Source organism: Schistocerca serialis, chromosome 1 (assembly GCF_023864345.2).
Source record: "Schistocerca serialis cubense isolate TAMUIC-IGC-003099 chromosome 1, iqSchSeri2.2, whole genome shotgun sequence".
Classification (NCBI taxonomy): Eukaryota; Metazoa; Arthropoda; class Insecta; order Orthoptera; family Acrididae; genus Schistocerca; species Schistocerca serialis.
Window position 1 is genome coordinate 522,331,100 of NC_064638.1, and position 18,139 is coordinate 522,349,238.

The 18,139-nt window shown below is 39.5% G+C and overlaps 1 protein-coding gene across 1 annotated transcript in view; it reads left to right on the forward strand.

Annotated features, from left to right (window-relative positions):
• The window catches only part of LOC126474463 (erythroid differentiation-related factor 1), a 233,225-nt gene extending 223,308 nt beyond the window's left edge, over positions 1-9,917 (forward strand). Inside the window, exons 19-20 of the mRNA XM_050101939.1 lie at positions 9,161-9,314; positions 9,448-9,917. Coding sequence (XP_049957896.1) covers positions 9,161-9,302 — 142 coding nt within the window. The 3' untranslated portion in view covers positions 9,303-9,314; positions 9,448-9,917. The remainder of the gene's footprint in view (positions 1-9,160; positions 9,315-9,447) is intronic.
• Positions 9,918-18,139: the final 8,222 nt, after the last annotated feature.

The window sequence follows — 18,139 nt, forward strand, 5'->3', positions numbered from 1 at the left end:
GCAATGTTTAGGAAATGGGGGAGAGTTATGGAGAAGTCACCTGGAATTCCGGGTCAGGAGAGATTCACTGGACGGGATGAGAAGGAGACTGATTGTTAGGGACTGCACTGGACAAGTTTTGAAAACTCGAGAGCATGCAGGTGGAAGATAGAGAAATAAACAAGGTAGTAAGATAGTGACTGCTGACAAAAAATCATGTAGAAGTTAATAAAAGCTAAGTGCATTATAGGTAATAGACAAATGGAGGAGGGGGGGGGGGGGGGAGACAGAAAGAACTAAAAGGGAATGAAAAAAATGAATAGTTGCTGAAAACAAACCTGAGTCCAAAGAAATTAATGTAAATTTAGGCCAAGTGAATAATAAGAACCAAGGACATGCTGTAATGCTAGTTCCCATCTGTGGAGTTCTGAGAAACTGCAGTTGGGGGGAGAATCCAGATGACACATGTAGTGGAACAGGCACCAAGATCACTACTGTCGTGGTATAGACTAACATTCAGCATTGCTTCACAACTGTTTTTCAGCTTTCTACAACATGACCCTAACCTGTCCTCTGCAAAACTCCAGGCCTTGTGTTCCCTAAAAACAGATTACCCCATCATTATCCTCACAGCGGTCACGGGATCTACTACTGTGGTACCTGACTAACAGGAGTATATAAGCAATGGTCTATGCTGTCAAGATCCCATCACTGTGATACAAACTGACCTACATTCCCTCCTTGAAACAACAGGCACCTAACAAGCACTAACACCTCAATCAGTGGGAACTACTTATCCTACCAAAACCTTGCACTCCCACCTTGTACTGTCTTCCTAAGATCCTCAGAGCCAATCACCCTGGCTGTACCATCACAGCTGATTTCAAAGCACTCATGAACTTATATCTGCATTGGTTGATCAATACCTGCAACCTATAGCATGAAGACTCCCCGCCTATATTCAATGCCACCCATTTCCTAGATAGTCTGAAATCTGTGTCCAACTCACTACCAATGCATGCCTTGGTTGTCACAATTGATGCCACCTTCCTGTGTACCAATATTGCCCACATATACGGGCCGTCTGCTGCTGAAAATTACCTCGAGTGCCCACCTGATTCCATACCTATGACATCCTTCCTTCACACCTTAATCAGCTACTTTACCTTTTAGGAGAAGACAGATGACACAAGAAGATGAGGGGCACTGCCATGGGAACCGGGATGGCTCTTTTCTGTGCCATCCTATTTGTGAGTTTCTTGGAGGGGGCTTTTGTGGTATCCATAAGTCTTCAGCCTTGGTTTAGTTTTGATACATTGATGACATCTCTGGCATATGAAATCACGGTGGAGCTGATACATTAAAATTTTTCGAATTTCCAAATACATTCTCCAAATCGAATTTTACATGGTCCTATTCTGAATCCCATGCCACTTTCCCTGATGTTGACCTCATCCTCATCGAGCGTCGGCTACACACATCTATTTGCATTAAACCTACAAACAAGCAACAGTACTTATGTTTTGACAGTTTCTGTTCTTTCCATGTCAAACATTCCCTCCCATACAGCCTTCATATCCAAGACAAATATATTTGTTCAGATGCAGACTCTTTACAGCGGAACCCTACTGTTCTCACCTCAGTCTTCACTGGATGTAATTACTCACTAGCCTAGCTCAAAAGCAAGTCTCTCGAGCCACCGAATCCAGTCTTGGTTCTGATAATCCCACCAAAAAACAACTTAAGACTAAATCTCTTGTTGCACAGTACTATCTTGGTCTTGAAAGTATTAATCAGTTACTTCAACAAGGCTATGACCTCCTGAAATCATGCCCTGAAATGAGATCCATTGTGTCTGACATTTTGCCCACCACACCTAGAATCGCTTTTCATCCCCCACCCCAATTTCCGCAGTATTCTGGTGAGGCTGTATGCTCCTTCACCCCTATTTCCCTACCCTGTGGCACCCACCACTTTGACTGTCCCCATTGTAAAACTTGTCCTATGCATCCTCCTGCTACCACCTCTACCAGCCCTGTAACTGACAAAATGTATACTGTCAAAGGGAGAGCCACCTGTGAAATGATGCATCATGTATCAGCTGTTATGAGCACTGCTTGACCTTCTACATTGGTACGATTACCACCAGGTTATTAGTTAGGATGAATGGGCACTGACAAATGGTCTATACTGTTGCAGATCAGTGGAAACTTAAAGCTAAACAAATCAGGAGGAGTGTGCTTTTTTAGCAGCAGGCTCTGGAGGGATACATATCCCCATAATGACAAGCTTCCACATCAAAGCACCACAACCAATAAACAAAGCAACTGGACCAGATATGTACTCCCGGAGAATACAATAAGTAACAATAGAGGAAAACGAAGACAAGATCTAGAGAGTAAGGGTACAAATAGAAGAAGGCAAACTGGAGGGAGCTATGAAAATACAGGGTGTATCATAATTAATGGCGTAAACGCATACAGTTGAAAGTACGCGATACTAGAAGCAAAAAAGTCTGCGTAAACATAGGGTCGAAAATGCATACCTTAAGAGCTATTAGCAATTTTTCATCTTCAATACTGTGAAGCAAATCTCTTCTACTGCAAGCTCTTTGCTTTCCACATTTTGGGAAAGAGTAAGATGGACCAAAACAAGAAAAAAGTCCAGTAAACATTTGCTCTAAAATGCATACCTTAAAAGTTATGAGCATTTGTTCATTAGAAGAGTTGTGTTTCCAAGAAGCGAAGATGAGCACATGCTCATAGCTCTTAAGGTATGCATTTTAGAGCACATGTTTACTGGACATTTTTTTCTTGTTTTGGTCCACATTACCATTTCCCAAAATATGGAAAGCAAAGAGCTTGCAGTAGAAGAGATTTGCTTCACAGTATCAAAGATGAAAAATTGCTCGTAGTTTTTAAGGTATGCGTTTTCGACCCTAAGTTTAGTCAGACTTTTTTGCTTCTACTATCATGTACTTTCAACTGTATGCGTTTACGCCATTAATTATGATACAATCTGTATACGCAGAAATAATAAAGACAGTCATAAAAATCAAATGAAGAACAGAGGCACAAAAATGGTTTGAGCAAGAAAAGTACAAGAAAAGAAAGGAAACACTGCAGGCACTATACATAGCAAAAACACACGTTTCACAGACAGATTATATCATGTCTGCAGAAAAAAGGGAAAGATAAATCTACAATTAAAAGAAAAAGAACAGACTATATCAAGGAGGAGGCAAGAAAATTAGCAGTGGATGCAAAATCAGATCCATTCATAGCAGTGAGGAAGAAAGTCTCATCTGCAATGGGAGACATCCACATGAAGAAATGAGAAACACATTTCTTGGAAATATTGAATAAACAGAAAAAGATGAGACATATGAAATGGAAGCAACAGAGACCACATACAGCTGTAGCTGAACTTAGAGAAGCAACTAAAGGAGGAAGGAACAAGAAAGTGGCGGGTCAAGGCAACATATAAATGGAACATCTTAAAGGTTCCATTGACTGTGGAAAGACCTGATTAACAAATGCCTGCAGTCAGGGAAGGGACACAGTTCCTTCAAAGTATTTCTGAAAATACTTGACATAATTGAGGGGAGCATCCCTGACTACCAGTTTAGATTTCTGAAGGAAAGGAACATGGTATATGCAGTGAAATACTTACAGGTACACTGAGACACCAAAGGGGAAAGAGCTACACAATTGTCATTGATATGAAAATCATGTTTGATTTACTGGAGAAATGAAAGGAATGACCAGAGAGGGAGACTTGCTAGTGAGATCAACCAAGGAATCTTGTCAATGAAATCTTATTCAAATAAACAACAATGTTGAAATCTCAGAGAAAATGATGCAGATAAATGGAGTTCTTCAAGGAGACCCTGTGACTCTAATACTGTTCAGCATCTATACCAGGGTCAGCCATGGTGTGCCAAAACACACACGAGGCGGATGTGCGGGCTGAGGCTCAGCCGATCTTGCTGTACTCAGTCCTCATTGGAAGGGTTCAAGCAGTGTGACATTTCATTTAGTATTGCAGTGTGGTGTTTTTTGGTTGGCATGACTCTTTCAGTTTGGGAAAATCATGGTGTCTGTGCTGTTTACTCTTTGCTGTTTGTTCATAACATGGAATACATTTACAGATCCAGTGGCTGTTTGCACAAAAAGAGGCACTTCAGTAATCTATCATCACAAGCTTTTAAAAATAAATGAGAATGACGGAAGAGAGGAATGAGAACTCTGAGTATCTGTTATGGTTTTACATAATCACGGGTACTGGAAATTTGCTATGAAATGACATTACAATATCATCAGTATCGTACAGAAAGAATTTAAAGCTTTAGTTGACAGTCAAAGAGCAAAAAATTACAATAATCAAAAGAGGAGTTTCGTACATAAAGAAGCACCTTATGCTAAATTTGTAGGCATAGAGCACATGAAGAAATTGGTAGTACAAATAGTAATATTTTGTGAAGTTGTGCTCATTATTCCACTGTCAGTTGTTACAGTTTTTGATGGAATTGGGTGAAGAGTATGGAAGCTTTATACAGGGTGTCTCTCCTATGGTTCATCAGGTATATTTTCTCTGAGGTTTCTACAGATATTTGCAATTTAGATTTTGCAATGTAAAGCTGGAGTCACCCCAAAGAAATACTGGTTATCGGGTCTTTCATGCGATACCCAGTGTTGGTGGGTATTTGTTTCCTGTTAGTAGCTAAATGGTTTTTAAAGTGGGATTTTACATGCCCATACAATTGAGGGGTCCCAGATTAGTCAAATGTGATATTTATTTTATCAATTTATAGTAACACGGACAGTAAAACACATAGTGATAACAGTGCCCTGGCCCGTGCTGATTACTCACGCCACGCAGCAGTGCTGTTCAGTTGCTGTTTGCATCATAATAAGGAACTGTAATATCATATAAATTTCTAGTTGTGTGATGAATGGCAGCTAGCTCTAAATGTAGAAAAATGTAAGTTAACTCAGATTAGTAGGAAAAAGAAGCCCATAATGTTAGAATACAGCATTAGTAGTGTGTTACTTCACAGAGTCACATTGATTAAATATCTAGGCGTAATGTTGCAGAGCAATAAGAAATGGAACAAGCATGTAAGGATTGTACAAGGGGGCATTCAATAAGTAATGCAACACATATTTTTTCTGAAAGCAGGTTTGTTTATTCAGGTTTCCAGTTGACCGTATTATTCCCCACACGTTTCGCTACAGAGCCCTATTTTTTAACATAATCTTCGCTTGTGCCATCTACTAGTAGGGCTTGTATACCCACATGGTACCAGTCTACTTGTCCACAGTGGAGCCAGTGTCTTGCTGCATCAATAACCTCCCAACCATCCATATATTGCTTCTCATGGAGTGTACCGTTCTTTGGCCCAAATAGATGGAAATCTGAAGTTGTGAGATCCAGGCTGTAGGGTGGATGAGGAAGAACACTCCAATGAAGTTTTGTGAGCTCTTCTCAGGTTTGCAGACCAACAGGGATGTCCATTTGAGCAGTGAGGTGTTTGATTGTGATCCATTGATCACCTTGAATGAGAATGTCTGCCAGGAATAACAGCTACATGCGTCCAGCTGGCACACGGGAGATCGGACAGGTTTGCAATCCCTTTTTGTGATGATGACAAATGCCTTGGCCAATGACTCATTGTGCTTTTGTATGCTGCCAGGCCTCCTTAGACATTCTGCAAGTGGTTGTGAATATCTGTGATCGATACTGTTGTTTTCCACCAAAAATGCCATTTTGGAGGCTACATATAGTGCCACCACCTGTTGGAGCTTCATGAAACTTTAAGAGCTGAAGCAGGAAAGTTCCACAATCTCCCACAACAAATACACATTTTTTTAAACTGAAATTGTCCTAGAAAAAAAAAGTTGCATTACTTATTGAGCACCCCTTGTAGCAGGGAAGGCTAGTGGTCAGCTTTGGTTCTTTGGAACGATTTTAGGCATGTGTAGTTAATCTGTAGAGGAGGCTGCTTATGGGACAATAGTATGACCCATTCTTGAGTATCACTTGAGTGTTTGGGATCCACATCAGGCAGGATTAAAGAAAGATGCCGAAGCAATTCAGAGGCGAGCTACTAATTTTGCTACTGCTAGGTTTGGACAACACCATGGAGAAAATTTAGAGAACTGTCATTTGAAGGCAACTCCAGAATGATTCTGCTACTATCAACATACATTTCATGTAAGTACCATGAAGATAAGAGAAATTAGGGCTTGTACAGAGGTTTATAGACAGTCACTTTTCCCTTGCTCTATTTGTGAGTGGAACGGGGAAAGGAAGTCATTAGTAGTGGTACAAGATACCCTCTGCCACACATTGTATGGTGGCTTGCAGAGTATGTATGTAGATGAAGATGTATCTATATTTCAATCTACATCTGCCCCATGTAATCATTTTCCTCTTCCTTTGACCTAGAACTTGTCTCTGGAGCTGACAGAAATGACCATGTCTTCAACCTGTTCTTTCAGCAGTCCTTCGTGAATCCATCTCTTTTCAATTACCTTCTTTGTATGGATCACAAGCCTAGATCAGTCCTGTGGGATAATATTTGCAATAGCTTCTTTTTTCAGCATTTCAATCTTTCTGGGTGCAACCTGCATTGCTACCTTTCAACTGGGTCCATACATTCTCAGTTACATTTAAATGAGCATGATATGGAGGAAGCTGGATTACACTTACGTTTTTTAGCATTAGCCAGTTCTTTGACTTGGTAGCATGGAGCTTCTGGCCAATACAGTACTACAAGTTCCATTAACTCCACTTAATTCATGCCACATTCAGCTTTATCCGATGGAACATTTCTTTGCACCCAGAACAGAATATCTGCTTTCCTCCATTGTATAGTTGGAGCTGTATGTACCACAAAAGAGTGGCATGGCGCATTGTCCATTACTATTGTTCAAATTATGAGAAATATTTTGCTGCAGAACATTAGAAAACCACTTCATGAAAACTTTGGTGTTCATTTCCTCATGATAATCGCATTGCTTTCTGGAATGGAACAGCAATAAACAGTTTTTAATGAAGCCATGAGCAGAGGCAGCATGAAAGACAGTTTTACTGCCACGATTTCCTAACTGTGATTTCGTTCCTTGTCCTGTGTGGTCCATCCACCACTTTGCTTTAACAATGTATGATACGCATTGAGCCAGGTCTTTTGCAGCCACACAATGTCTCTGAACAAAATGCTTCTCATGGCTCATAGGTATCAGCCTCTCTAGACTGCTGTGTCACTTTTCTAGGTGATAAATGTCCAAGATGAAAACTTTTCTTACCAGAAACGAAGCCCGTGATGGCGAATTTGAAGTGATGACATACTCCCATTGAACAGCTCTGCTTCTTTCGGCTGAAAAGAAATTTATTCAAAGTAGGGTATTCCTTGTACTGATAGTAAGTATACACATGCTGGCATGTGTTGATACTGGTTACCCATCTGTCAACATTTTTTTCTTGCCAAAAAGTGAAGTAGTGTTGCTTCATCACTCATGTCTCCTCTTTCCTTCTGCTTCCCAATTCTCAGCACCATAGGTCAGTGAATGTTAAGTGCAGCAGCTGCTCTGTCAACCACTCTTTTAATGTCTAAAATTGGACTGCTACTATTGCAGTCGTTTTCAGAATAACTGTGCACAGAGCACACACACTTTTACAGCCTTGTGCACGAATTGAAATTACTCTTCCAATGCTTGATATCTTCACAGCGGGAGAATGTAGCCTCGGATGATGTCTTTTATTGTGAATCTCATTTTCAGATATGCTGCACTATTATTATTAATGCACCACAAATACAGAAACACTCATTCACAACAAGCGACCATTGCAGAACACTTCAGTTCCAAAAAATACTTCACGATGAGAGCTGACAAACGTAAATGCATCTAACGCATGACACCACTTCATACTGTTTGTCCATGGTGTGGCGACAAGGAAGCTTTATTAAACAAACCCCTAGTGGCTTGACAGGGAAAGCCAGCTCGCCATTTGTGTCTGGGCAACAATGTCAAGTTACCTCTGTTGAGCCAATTTACAAAAGTCACAAGTAATTTTAAATGCACTATATATTACAGACAACAGCAAAATACTTTGGCATGCAAATTCAGGAAGCAGCAGCAGCCATCAGAGTCTCACACAGTAATCCGAACGTAACCAATATAGTGACAAGCACATTGCTAACACTATTCAAGTGATAACCTATGGAATGGAGATTGTATGGGAAAAACGCAAAATAGGTGATAAGAAAAGAACAGAAAAAGTTAATATGATGTTTATGGAATGAATACTAGGAATAGGAGAAACAGTACTATTATGATTTATATATGAACTCACAAAACAGTCTTATTTTATAGAAAACATTAGATTTCAACACTGACCATATTGCACATGACCATGTCAGGAAAAAGGAGATTGACCTAGAGTTATACAACACATCAGCCATAATGAATGACAGCTTAACCAGAGAATACAGAATCAGAGTCATGTAGCAACAAGAAGTACTATACGTGAGTTTTATCATAAAATATGAACCAACAACAAATTCCACAAACTGACTGAAGAGTGCAAATGTGTGTGTGTGTATGTAGAAGGATGTAAAAAATACCACATTATAATGTGAGCAGAGAGAACAAAAACTGTAACAGACTATAGCAGAGACTAAAACTTGTAAAATTTGTGTACGAAAGCTCAATCTGAAGGCACTTTCTCATTCATAATAAACAAACAACTCATGAAGCAGCGCTACTTACAAGTGCAGCACAGCTTGCATGAAGCAATCAGGAATATTGGCTGGATTTGTGATAAAACTGCTCCTAGCTTCTGCACCACAGTAATGCATTTGCTCACCGTTTGTTCCTTGTTTGTGAATGTTTGGCCTAAAACAATATGATATTGATGCCATAACCATATTTGCTGGACATCTGATTCTTGTCCATTCCCAAAAATAAATAAATCCTTAAAGCAGACTGGATTGTCAGATGTTTAGTTTCCCTGACCAGCAGTTACTTTCCATAAAATAAAACATTGAAACACAGTATGGCTGTAAATAAAAGCAACAAATTTGTTAAAGTTTTCTAAAAATGTTTCTGCATGTTTTTAATTTTCCCCACTATCTTCTCACTATTTTAAACTCAATTTTTTTGGAATGTTATTGCAGGACAGAAGGTCAACATGCAAAGCAGTGTAAAAATTTGTACCGCCGATCTCTGGAGGATGGCACAGATCTGTTAAGCGAACTAACAAGCATTTTGACTGACATTGGCTCAGGTCAGACTGCTGTGTATGCAGCAGTGAGGTGATAGTTGCTCTTTGTAAGTGATGCTCCTACCCTTTTAAGTTATGTGTGCTTTTTGCAAGATTTTTTAAAGTTATATGTTGCAGAAAATGTGATATAGAAAATTGTGAAAAGTTAAATAACCCCCCCCCCCTTTTTTTTTGTTTTAGATGGAACTCGTGGTTCAGGAAGTTGTGTTTCAGTTCTCATAATGTTGGACACATGTGACAGTTCTTGGACTGTTGTAGTGGACTGCAAGGCTTAGTGCCCTGAAAAAATATTGTGACTGTTCTATAATAAAGAAATATTTTCATATCTCTTGTTGTGTATAGTGATTTTATCTGTAGCATGAGTGAGTTTTCTTTATTGTTCTTACCAGTCATTTGGTTCCTTGTAGTTTTAATTTTTTCATGCATTTATTTTTAGTCTTTAAATAAAATTTTGTTCTCATGTAAGCTATCACAGTAAAGTGTAATTGAAGCACTGTATACGGCCACAGATGGCTTGTCTCTAAACATTTTGTGAATGTTGGATATATGACAACATAAATGTTTCACTGTACTCCTTTGATATTGTTTCTAAAATTTCCTGTATTATATTTTGTATAATTACTTTCAGAAATATATGAGTATTGATTTAATTGTATTTTTGATATCATTTGTCTGTAAAGTGTGAGGTTACAGTTGTTGTTGTTGTTGTGGTCTTCAGTCCTGAGACTGGTTTGATGCAGCTCTCCATGCTACTCTATCCTGTGCAAGCTTTTTCATCTCCCAGTACCTACTGCAACCTACATCCTTCTGAATCTGCTTAGTGTATTCATCTCTTGGTCTCCCTCTACGATTTTTACCCTCCACGCTGCCCTCCAATACTAAATTGGTGATCCCTTGATGCCTTAGAACATGTCCTACCAGCCGATCCCTTCTTCTGGTCAAGTTGCGCCACAAACTTCTCTTCACCCCAATCCTATTCAATACTTCCTCATTAGTTATGTGATCTACCCATCTAATCTTTAGCATTCTTCTGTAGCACCACATTTCGAAAGCTTCTATTCTCTTCTTATCCAAACTATTTATCGTCCATGTTTCACTTCCATACATGGCTACACTCCATACGAATACTTTCAGAAATGACTTCCTGACACTTAAATCAATACTGGATGTTAACAAATTTCTCTTCTTCAGAAACGCTTTCCTTGCCATTGCCAGCCTACATTTTATATCCTCTCTACTTCGACCATCATCAGTTATTTTGCTCCCCAAATAGCAAAACTCCTTTACTACTTTAAGTGCCTCATTTCCTAATCTAATTCCCTCAGCATCACCCGACTTAATTAGACTACATTCCATTATCCTTGTTTTGCTTACAGTATGTTGCACAAATGTAATACTGTTGGCATGACTATCGATCAGTCCTACTTTGAAGAGCACCTTCACTGTAAGGAACACTGAATCAGATGGCCCTGAAAATCTGAAGCAGAGAAATAAATACTTGTAGCTGCTAAACAGGAAAGTGTGGTCACTGAACAGTAAAGCTGTTGAACATAACTTACCTCAGCATTTCTTTAAATACAGAATGCAAAAGTAGCTTTCAACAATATATTGACATTTTCATCCTTCCAGTAACACTCTCCAAATCAAATGGGCTTCATTCATTGAAAGTAGCATTGACCATGTTCAGCTGGTTTCAGGCAGCTATCCTGGGCTGCTTAACAGCAGGGAGTCTGGGGCAAACAATCGTGCTGACATTGTCTTATATCTCCAGTGCTGCTGCACCTTCTGATATGAAGGACCTTGCCAGTTGTTACAACCTGAGGGTGAATAGTGGACTGAGGCACAGTTGTGAAGCTTTGAGGAGGAGGCAGATAAGGTTTCTGGCTTTACTTAAGACTGGATGACTTGACAAAAAATGTAAGGTGTTGCACATTGCTGAAAGTTCATCTTAGCCATCATGAAATTCCTAGTCTGCTGGGTCTGTGACTGATTTCCATGAAAGATTTTATCAAGTACATTAGACGGATATATGAGTCATTTGGAGCTCCATCATTTGGCGTGTGTGATAATACCCAGTGAAAGTAACTGCAAGTTTGACAGAAAGTAAAATGTCCTCTTGGTATGATTGTGAAGGGGCCCCATCCAAAGTGTGGAAGTGCCTCTATTGATGGCATCTGAGCAAACTAGAAGCAATTGATTGTAAACTGTGGCTTATGTCTGCTGTGGTGACACCTGCTGCATAGTTTTAGAGACCATTTTTGGTCCCTTTAGATCTCTGGCTGAGGGGATGAAGACCTCTGATCTTCCACACAGAGTAGAACAGCAGCTCTTGATATTCCCAGTCATCTCCAAAACAAGTCTTGACTCTCTGGTTTTGAATTGGGTGGGGATGTTAATTGAAAAGCTCCGACAATTCTGCAGTTATCTTAGGTGCAATTTTTTTTTTTTTATTAAGCTGTTTTATTTGGAGGAGAAATGCTGGACCCTCCCCCTCATGCCCACTCTTCCCTGTATAATTAGCATGCACTAAAAACAGGAAGTGACTACGTAGGTGTTAGTAGCTGTAAAGTAAATGGGTTTTTTAGTTTAGAGAAATCCCTCCAAACGACCAGTGATGGGTGGTTTATCTGAAAATGACGACTGTCTCCATAGCAGAATGAGTAGTGCCAACTGTTTGTGGTGCATGTGAATCCAAGTTAGATTCTGGTACCTCCTCAGATTTTTTTCTGGGGTAGGAAGGTCAGGACCGGGACCCATTCAACCTTGTGAAGCCAAAGGAAGAGATGCTTAAATAAAGAAGCAGCAGCACCATGAGTATTCATGTATTGGCAATAATGACTGGTGGGAGTGACATGTTGATCACATGTCCCACGATTATAGAATGCTGTTTGTACCACCTTGAAGGCAGTAGCACGCCAAGTGGAACGTGCATAAGACCTAATCAGTGACTTACTGTCAGTGATGAATTTCGTGGTGCTCTACCAAAAACATTTATTTTTCCAAGACAATATTACTGCTGTGTGCAAAATGATTCAAGGGAATCGGCATATGACCTGCTGTGAGACAGAGGCATGCTGACGGCTGCAGTAATTTGATTTTTGAATAATATGTTGCTGTGAAAAAGATGGGTTTCTGATGGTGCCACAGAACTTCACCAAAGCTCAAAACAGGCTTGTGTCAGTTACCATAAGGAAATGCTTGAAAAATTTGACAAATGAAATGGAAGCCCCATATACAACATTGTAATAGGAAATGAAACTTTGATATCTTCATGTGAGTGACAATCTAAGCTGTAGTCAACTTTCTGTCAGTTTCAGGATGAACCAAAATCAACAAAAGTGACATTTGCAAGGCGCTTCTGGGAAAGTGAACTCCTGTTTTTTGATTACACTGAGCATGTCATGACCATTGCTTTAGAGCATTGAAGGGCATTTAATGCTGAGTGGTACACAACAATTATTTTGTCACACACAAAACAATCTGAAGTGTAACTTCATCCTTCATCATCTCAGTGTCAGGCATATACAGCATGTCAAATTATTGACTGCATGCAGAGAAAAACATTGAATTATTGAAATACTCTCTCGTGGACCTTATTTACTCGATTTGTCACTTAACAACTTATTTTTGGTCCCTTAAGTGTAACAAAAAGTGTGGAGACGGTGATTTTCAAGATAACAACATCAAGAGGAGAAAATGTTTCCAGAATATGTGGATGATGCTGTTGTATATTTCTTAGAAACAGGGATTGACAGTTCTTATGTAACATAAATAAATGTAACATTGTTTGTGCAAATTGGCAGAAATACATATTTTTGTTTGACTTTATCTTCAATAACCAGTCTTGGTGAAACAACAACAACAAAACAGTGGGGGTATGTATCCAGAGTAATTTAAACTAATTGTTGAACTGAAGCTAAATGTAAGAAAGTAAATGCCAGGCTAAGTCTCATTGAATAAATGAGGTAGCTTACAACATCTACCTTCTTGATCAGTGCTTACTGTTAAAATTCTAACAGCATATGTCTCAGAAGTTATAAGAAGAATGCTACTTACATATATTTACTAATATGATAAAATCAGAGAAAATTAAGTTTATGCTGAAGTACCACTACATTAAACAAGACAAAATAGCTGCTGCTTTTTGTTGGACATAGAACTGTTACATGCAATCCATGTCAAAATGAGATAAACTTGGACACTAAAATAAAGCTGTTATGTGTTTGTCACCAAGTAAAAGTCTTAACATGAAAGGAAAGACAGGATTAATAGAAAAAGAAAACACTTGAGAGGAACAGCTCACAAAATCATGGAACCCATATGCTATAGATGCAAAGTATTGATTAAATGCAATGACATAATTGCACTAGAATACTAAAGGCTGATGTACTTACTTAGTAATTAAGAACAGTTGTTATATTGACATCTCTATAGTGTAGGGGGTCAGGGTTTTGTGACACTAGGTATGGAGCGTCAGTGATGGGGGAATAGAGATCGCTCTTTTGTCAAGGATGGTGGAATGCAAAGCGACACTTTGTGGGCAGTGGTATGGACTCTTTCCTTGGCTCAGAGGGTGAGGTGTGAGTGAAATATTTGTGGTTCCACTAGTGTCATTTATTGACACGTAAGACTCAGAATAACAAATTGTGTTTTAACTTGCTCAATTCCTCGTGGCAGTTGTGCGGTGTGGAGTCATAGTGTGCAGATTCCAGTGACCACTGATGTGGTGACAGCTTGTGTTGCAGCGGAGCGCCAGACGGCTATTCCTATATTCAGTACCGTACCCCTGGCCTACTATGGCAGCAGCACGATCTTCTCCTTGTGCATTTGCTCTTTGCTCTATTAACAAGTGGCTCTGGCATTGTGTGGAGTGCTCCATCCTGGAATCGAGCCAGTGAGCCTCAGGTTTGGCACCTTCTGGAGGAGTTTATCAACCTCTAAGTTCACAGGTGACCCATTTGGTGAGGTTGCAGTCCCTTCGTCCTCACCGGCCACCTGGGTAAGTACCAGACAAACTCCTTTCTGGTAACATCTGAGATGGCATCTTCTGCATTGACCTATTGGTGTGGTATTGACATCATCTTCTATCAAGCAGTGTGGAGGCTAAGTCATTGCAGTGAAGCCTGACTTCCACTGGCTAACCATTGAATCATCGGTCTGTACATCCATGTGACGTTTCTTCATCTCTTCTTTCTCCCCTCAAAGGACCCCCTCATACCCATATGTCAGAAATATTTATTCAGTATGTTCACCAATGTCGCGAAGTTTCCAGAGTGGCAACTGACTCTTTGGTCATTGATCTATGCTTCTCATGTTGGGCAGAAACATGACCAATGTTGACATGTTGGGGCTTTCCTTGTTTTACCTCAAATCTGGCATGATCGGGCATTGCCCTGTCGTCCCCCTCTGCATTGCCAGATACATCACGTGCATGAGTTCAGTATGCTGACAATTTCTGGAGCATGGACTGCTGATGTGCAAACTGTGCTGATAATTGTTCTCCTCGGAAGCATTGCCTGTGTGCTCAGTCATTGATCTGTCAAACTGCTGACTGCTGCAGCACAAACTCTGCTGTTCATCAGCCTCTTTGTTTTGACTGCTGCCGCTTTCGATTATTGTGGCTAAACATGTAAAAGTCTCTAAAATGTTCACTTAATCTTTAATAATGTAAGGACTTTAATAAGTCCTTACATTTTTTCTGCCAGATCCCTGCTTTGAACAACCATAAATAACACACAATTGTTATACACAACCATAAATAACATGTAATTATTATACACCCTGCATTCCTCCCCTGTCCAGAATAATTCTTCCTCAGATTTTCTCCTATGTCCATCTACAAATGACTAATGAACAAGAAACAAAAACAAAGTGGGAAGCTTAGTCTGTAAGGAAAATTATATAATTCATTCCGTAATAGCTTGAAATACATCAGTGTTATGAAAACTTCTGAAAGTAATGTTAGAAATATGGTAGAATGATGATCACTAACAATACAATGAAGAAGCAATCAACAGTTATGTGTACATACATGTGTATGAGTGTATGCTCAGAATTTTTGTAGCCATTCAACTTGAATTTGATGTAGTGATATGTTATTGTTGTCTTGGGTTTTCGTTTGATACACAGGAAAGCGGTAAAAAGCATAATTATGAACAAGATGATTCCAGAAATACTTGTGCCCAACATCATATTTCGCATTTTATGTTCCTCTTTCAACTGTACAATATACTGCATCATAGCGGTGGCATCAATCTTGCCTTGTTGTGTAGTGATAAGAACATCTAATGATTACAGGATGGAGGGATCAGGGGATAGGTAAGGCAAATTTTGAGGAGCCAATAGTTGCATAGGTTTTTCTGGCCAATAAATTAATGGGTAGGATGAGGTGGCAATGGTCGAACTGGTTGTGGTTGTAAGTAAGTGAAATTTCATGCCTGAGCGAGAACATATGGTGCCATTATCAGTCCACTACTGTGGAGTTCAACATGTTCAGTTGTAGTAGCAGCACCATCATCGAAACAGCGTGTAAAGATATCAGTAGGCTGGTTAACTGTGTAAAGCCAGTGTTCCCCTATTTGTTCAGAAAAATATAGTGTAGCATTTAGTATGTTGCGCGGGCAATTTGAGGCTTTGTTTTGTTCAAAACATAGCTGGGTAGCTGGGATTCACAATTATCGGTGCTCACTTCAGTGACACATGATTGGCATATGGTAAACAGCGCATGTATGCAATTACTTACTTTTGCAACAGTCATTACTGCAGTAGCATTCAATGTTTTGGAGATTAGGAATGCCTGACATGATCGAAATTGTACAAGTTTGTTAACTTGGCCCCATTTCACTGGGAAGGAGTGTAATGTATAACAATCAAAGACATCCGTTTTGCCAGGCACGAGGAAGGAAATATGAATTCGTAATTTTACGTCATCTGTGTCCACTGGTACCTTAGCTAAGTGGTAGTACTGTGGCAAATGTTCCTTATTTGCAGGGAAGATTAATTGTAGTACCTGCAGTAACTGACGACAGATTCGCATCAGTACAAATGTAAAGTTTGTTGGCGATGGTAACATTGGCTGTTATCTGTGCATCCGTTAATTGATCTGTGAGTAATCGAAGTAACCTCCCTACTGAGATCTTCTTGTCCTCCCTATCTAGTCTGGTTTGTATTAGCTTTAAATTAGTATTCAATGCTGCGATGGTAGGTTGGAGATACTTGTTCAATTCTTGTGTAACATTCGTAATGGCCTTGGTGTTATTGAGTACTGCTTGTTTAAAGTCGTTTAACTTCGTGGTGTGCCAGGCAATAGTGGCCTTGGTGAGACCTGCTGTAACTGGTAATGTATTTAACTGTGTGGTATCGTCGTCAGCTGCTGTGCTGAAAATGGTTAATAATTTGCCACCTGCAGTCATCCAACTTCATTTAGATTGTTTAACTATTATCCTTCTATTTGATGCAAATGGCCTTGTTAACTGCTTGTATAAGTACTGCAGAGTCTTACATTAACTTGCAACTTCATCAAATATCTCCGCTTTTATTGTTGCTGAGTTTAAGATACTAAATTCTAGCTCTGACCTCAGAAGTTCAATATGTATCTGCTATAGATTATATTGCAGTACTGTTGTCCACTGATCATTAGTTAGTACCACCATTCCCTCTAACAAAAATGATGCCACTCCTCGACTGATGCACCTGTAATCCATAGCTCATGTTATTCATACTTGCAAACAAGAAATGTAGTCCTGCAATGATGCAGGACCTCCATTGTGGTAGAGGGTGATACCTCTAATATGGAAAGTAGTGTTGCTAAGTGTATCTTACATAATTATGATTTTATGGCGAAGGAAAAATTATTGTGCACTTTGTATGATCTAGATACCCTTATCAATACATTCTACGGGATGACTTAACTTTTATTTAAGCAAACAGTGTCTAATCATATGTCGGTACTTCATATTATTTAAAATCCAGAATTCCCCTTCGTGTATTTTGCTGATTCCCTGTTTTGTACCTGATTACCTGTAAGTACGCTAATGCTAGAATCTGTATAATACAAAGCTTATTTACATTTGCATTAAAATGGTACATTTTGTATTGCGGATGCATAATTGACTGTGCATGGCTGAAGATTGTATGGGGTCAAGTGCGTGTTCCGTGTTGGTGGATCAGTAGTCTTCCTTTTCCATGGTGCAGCATGCTTCGGAACAGTATTTGCTACTGTTGGTGGCATCACATCTGTTACTCACTTAAAATGTTTCAACTGGCTTGCATGAACTAAAGTTGTGTGTGTGTGTGTGTGTGTGTGTGTGTGTGTGTGTGTGTGTGTAACTGTAACTTGATGTTAACCGGTGAAATGATTTCTACAACTTGTCAAGGACCCTGGTAATTTGTCACAAATTTTTTCATCTTTCCTTTAGCAATATAGGGAGTGGATAGAAAAAACCATTGTCCAATTTTGAAATCCGGATACTTAATGTGTACATTGCCTAATTTCTCTTGCCATTCTAATGCTCTGGTATCTGCTTTCTGTACCTTTTTCTATACATGCTTAATAATTTGAGCAAATTTCCTAACTGCTTCTCCATCCTTTCCTTCTTTGGGCTTAATAACATCGAATGGCGATGGCATCTACCTTCCATAAATAACTTCATAAGGCAACACACCCGTTCCTTAATGTGTTTAGGCATTGTAAGCACTTGCACAGTATTGAGTGACGATATCCTTGTTGTTGTGTTGGTTGTTGATAAAATAACTAAGCATCTTCCCAATAGTGTGGAGGACCCTTACTGTCCGTCCATTTGCCTTTGGTTGTAATGGGGTGGTGCATAATTTACATACTTTCAGCAAACGGCAAAGTTGTTTCATGAGGTCA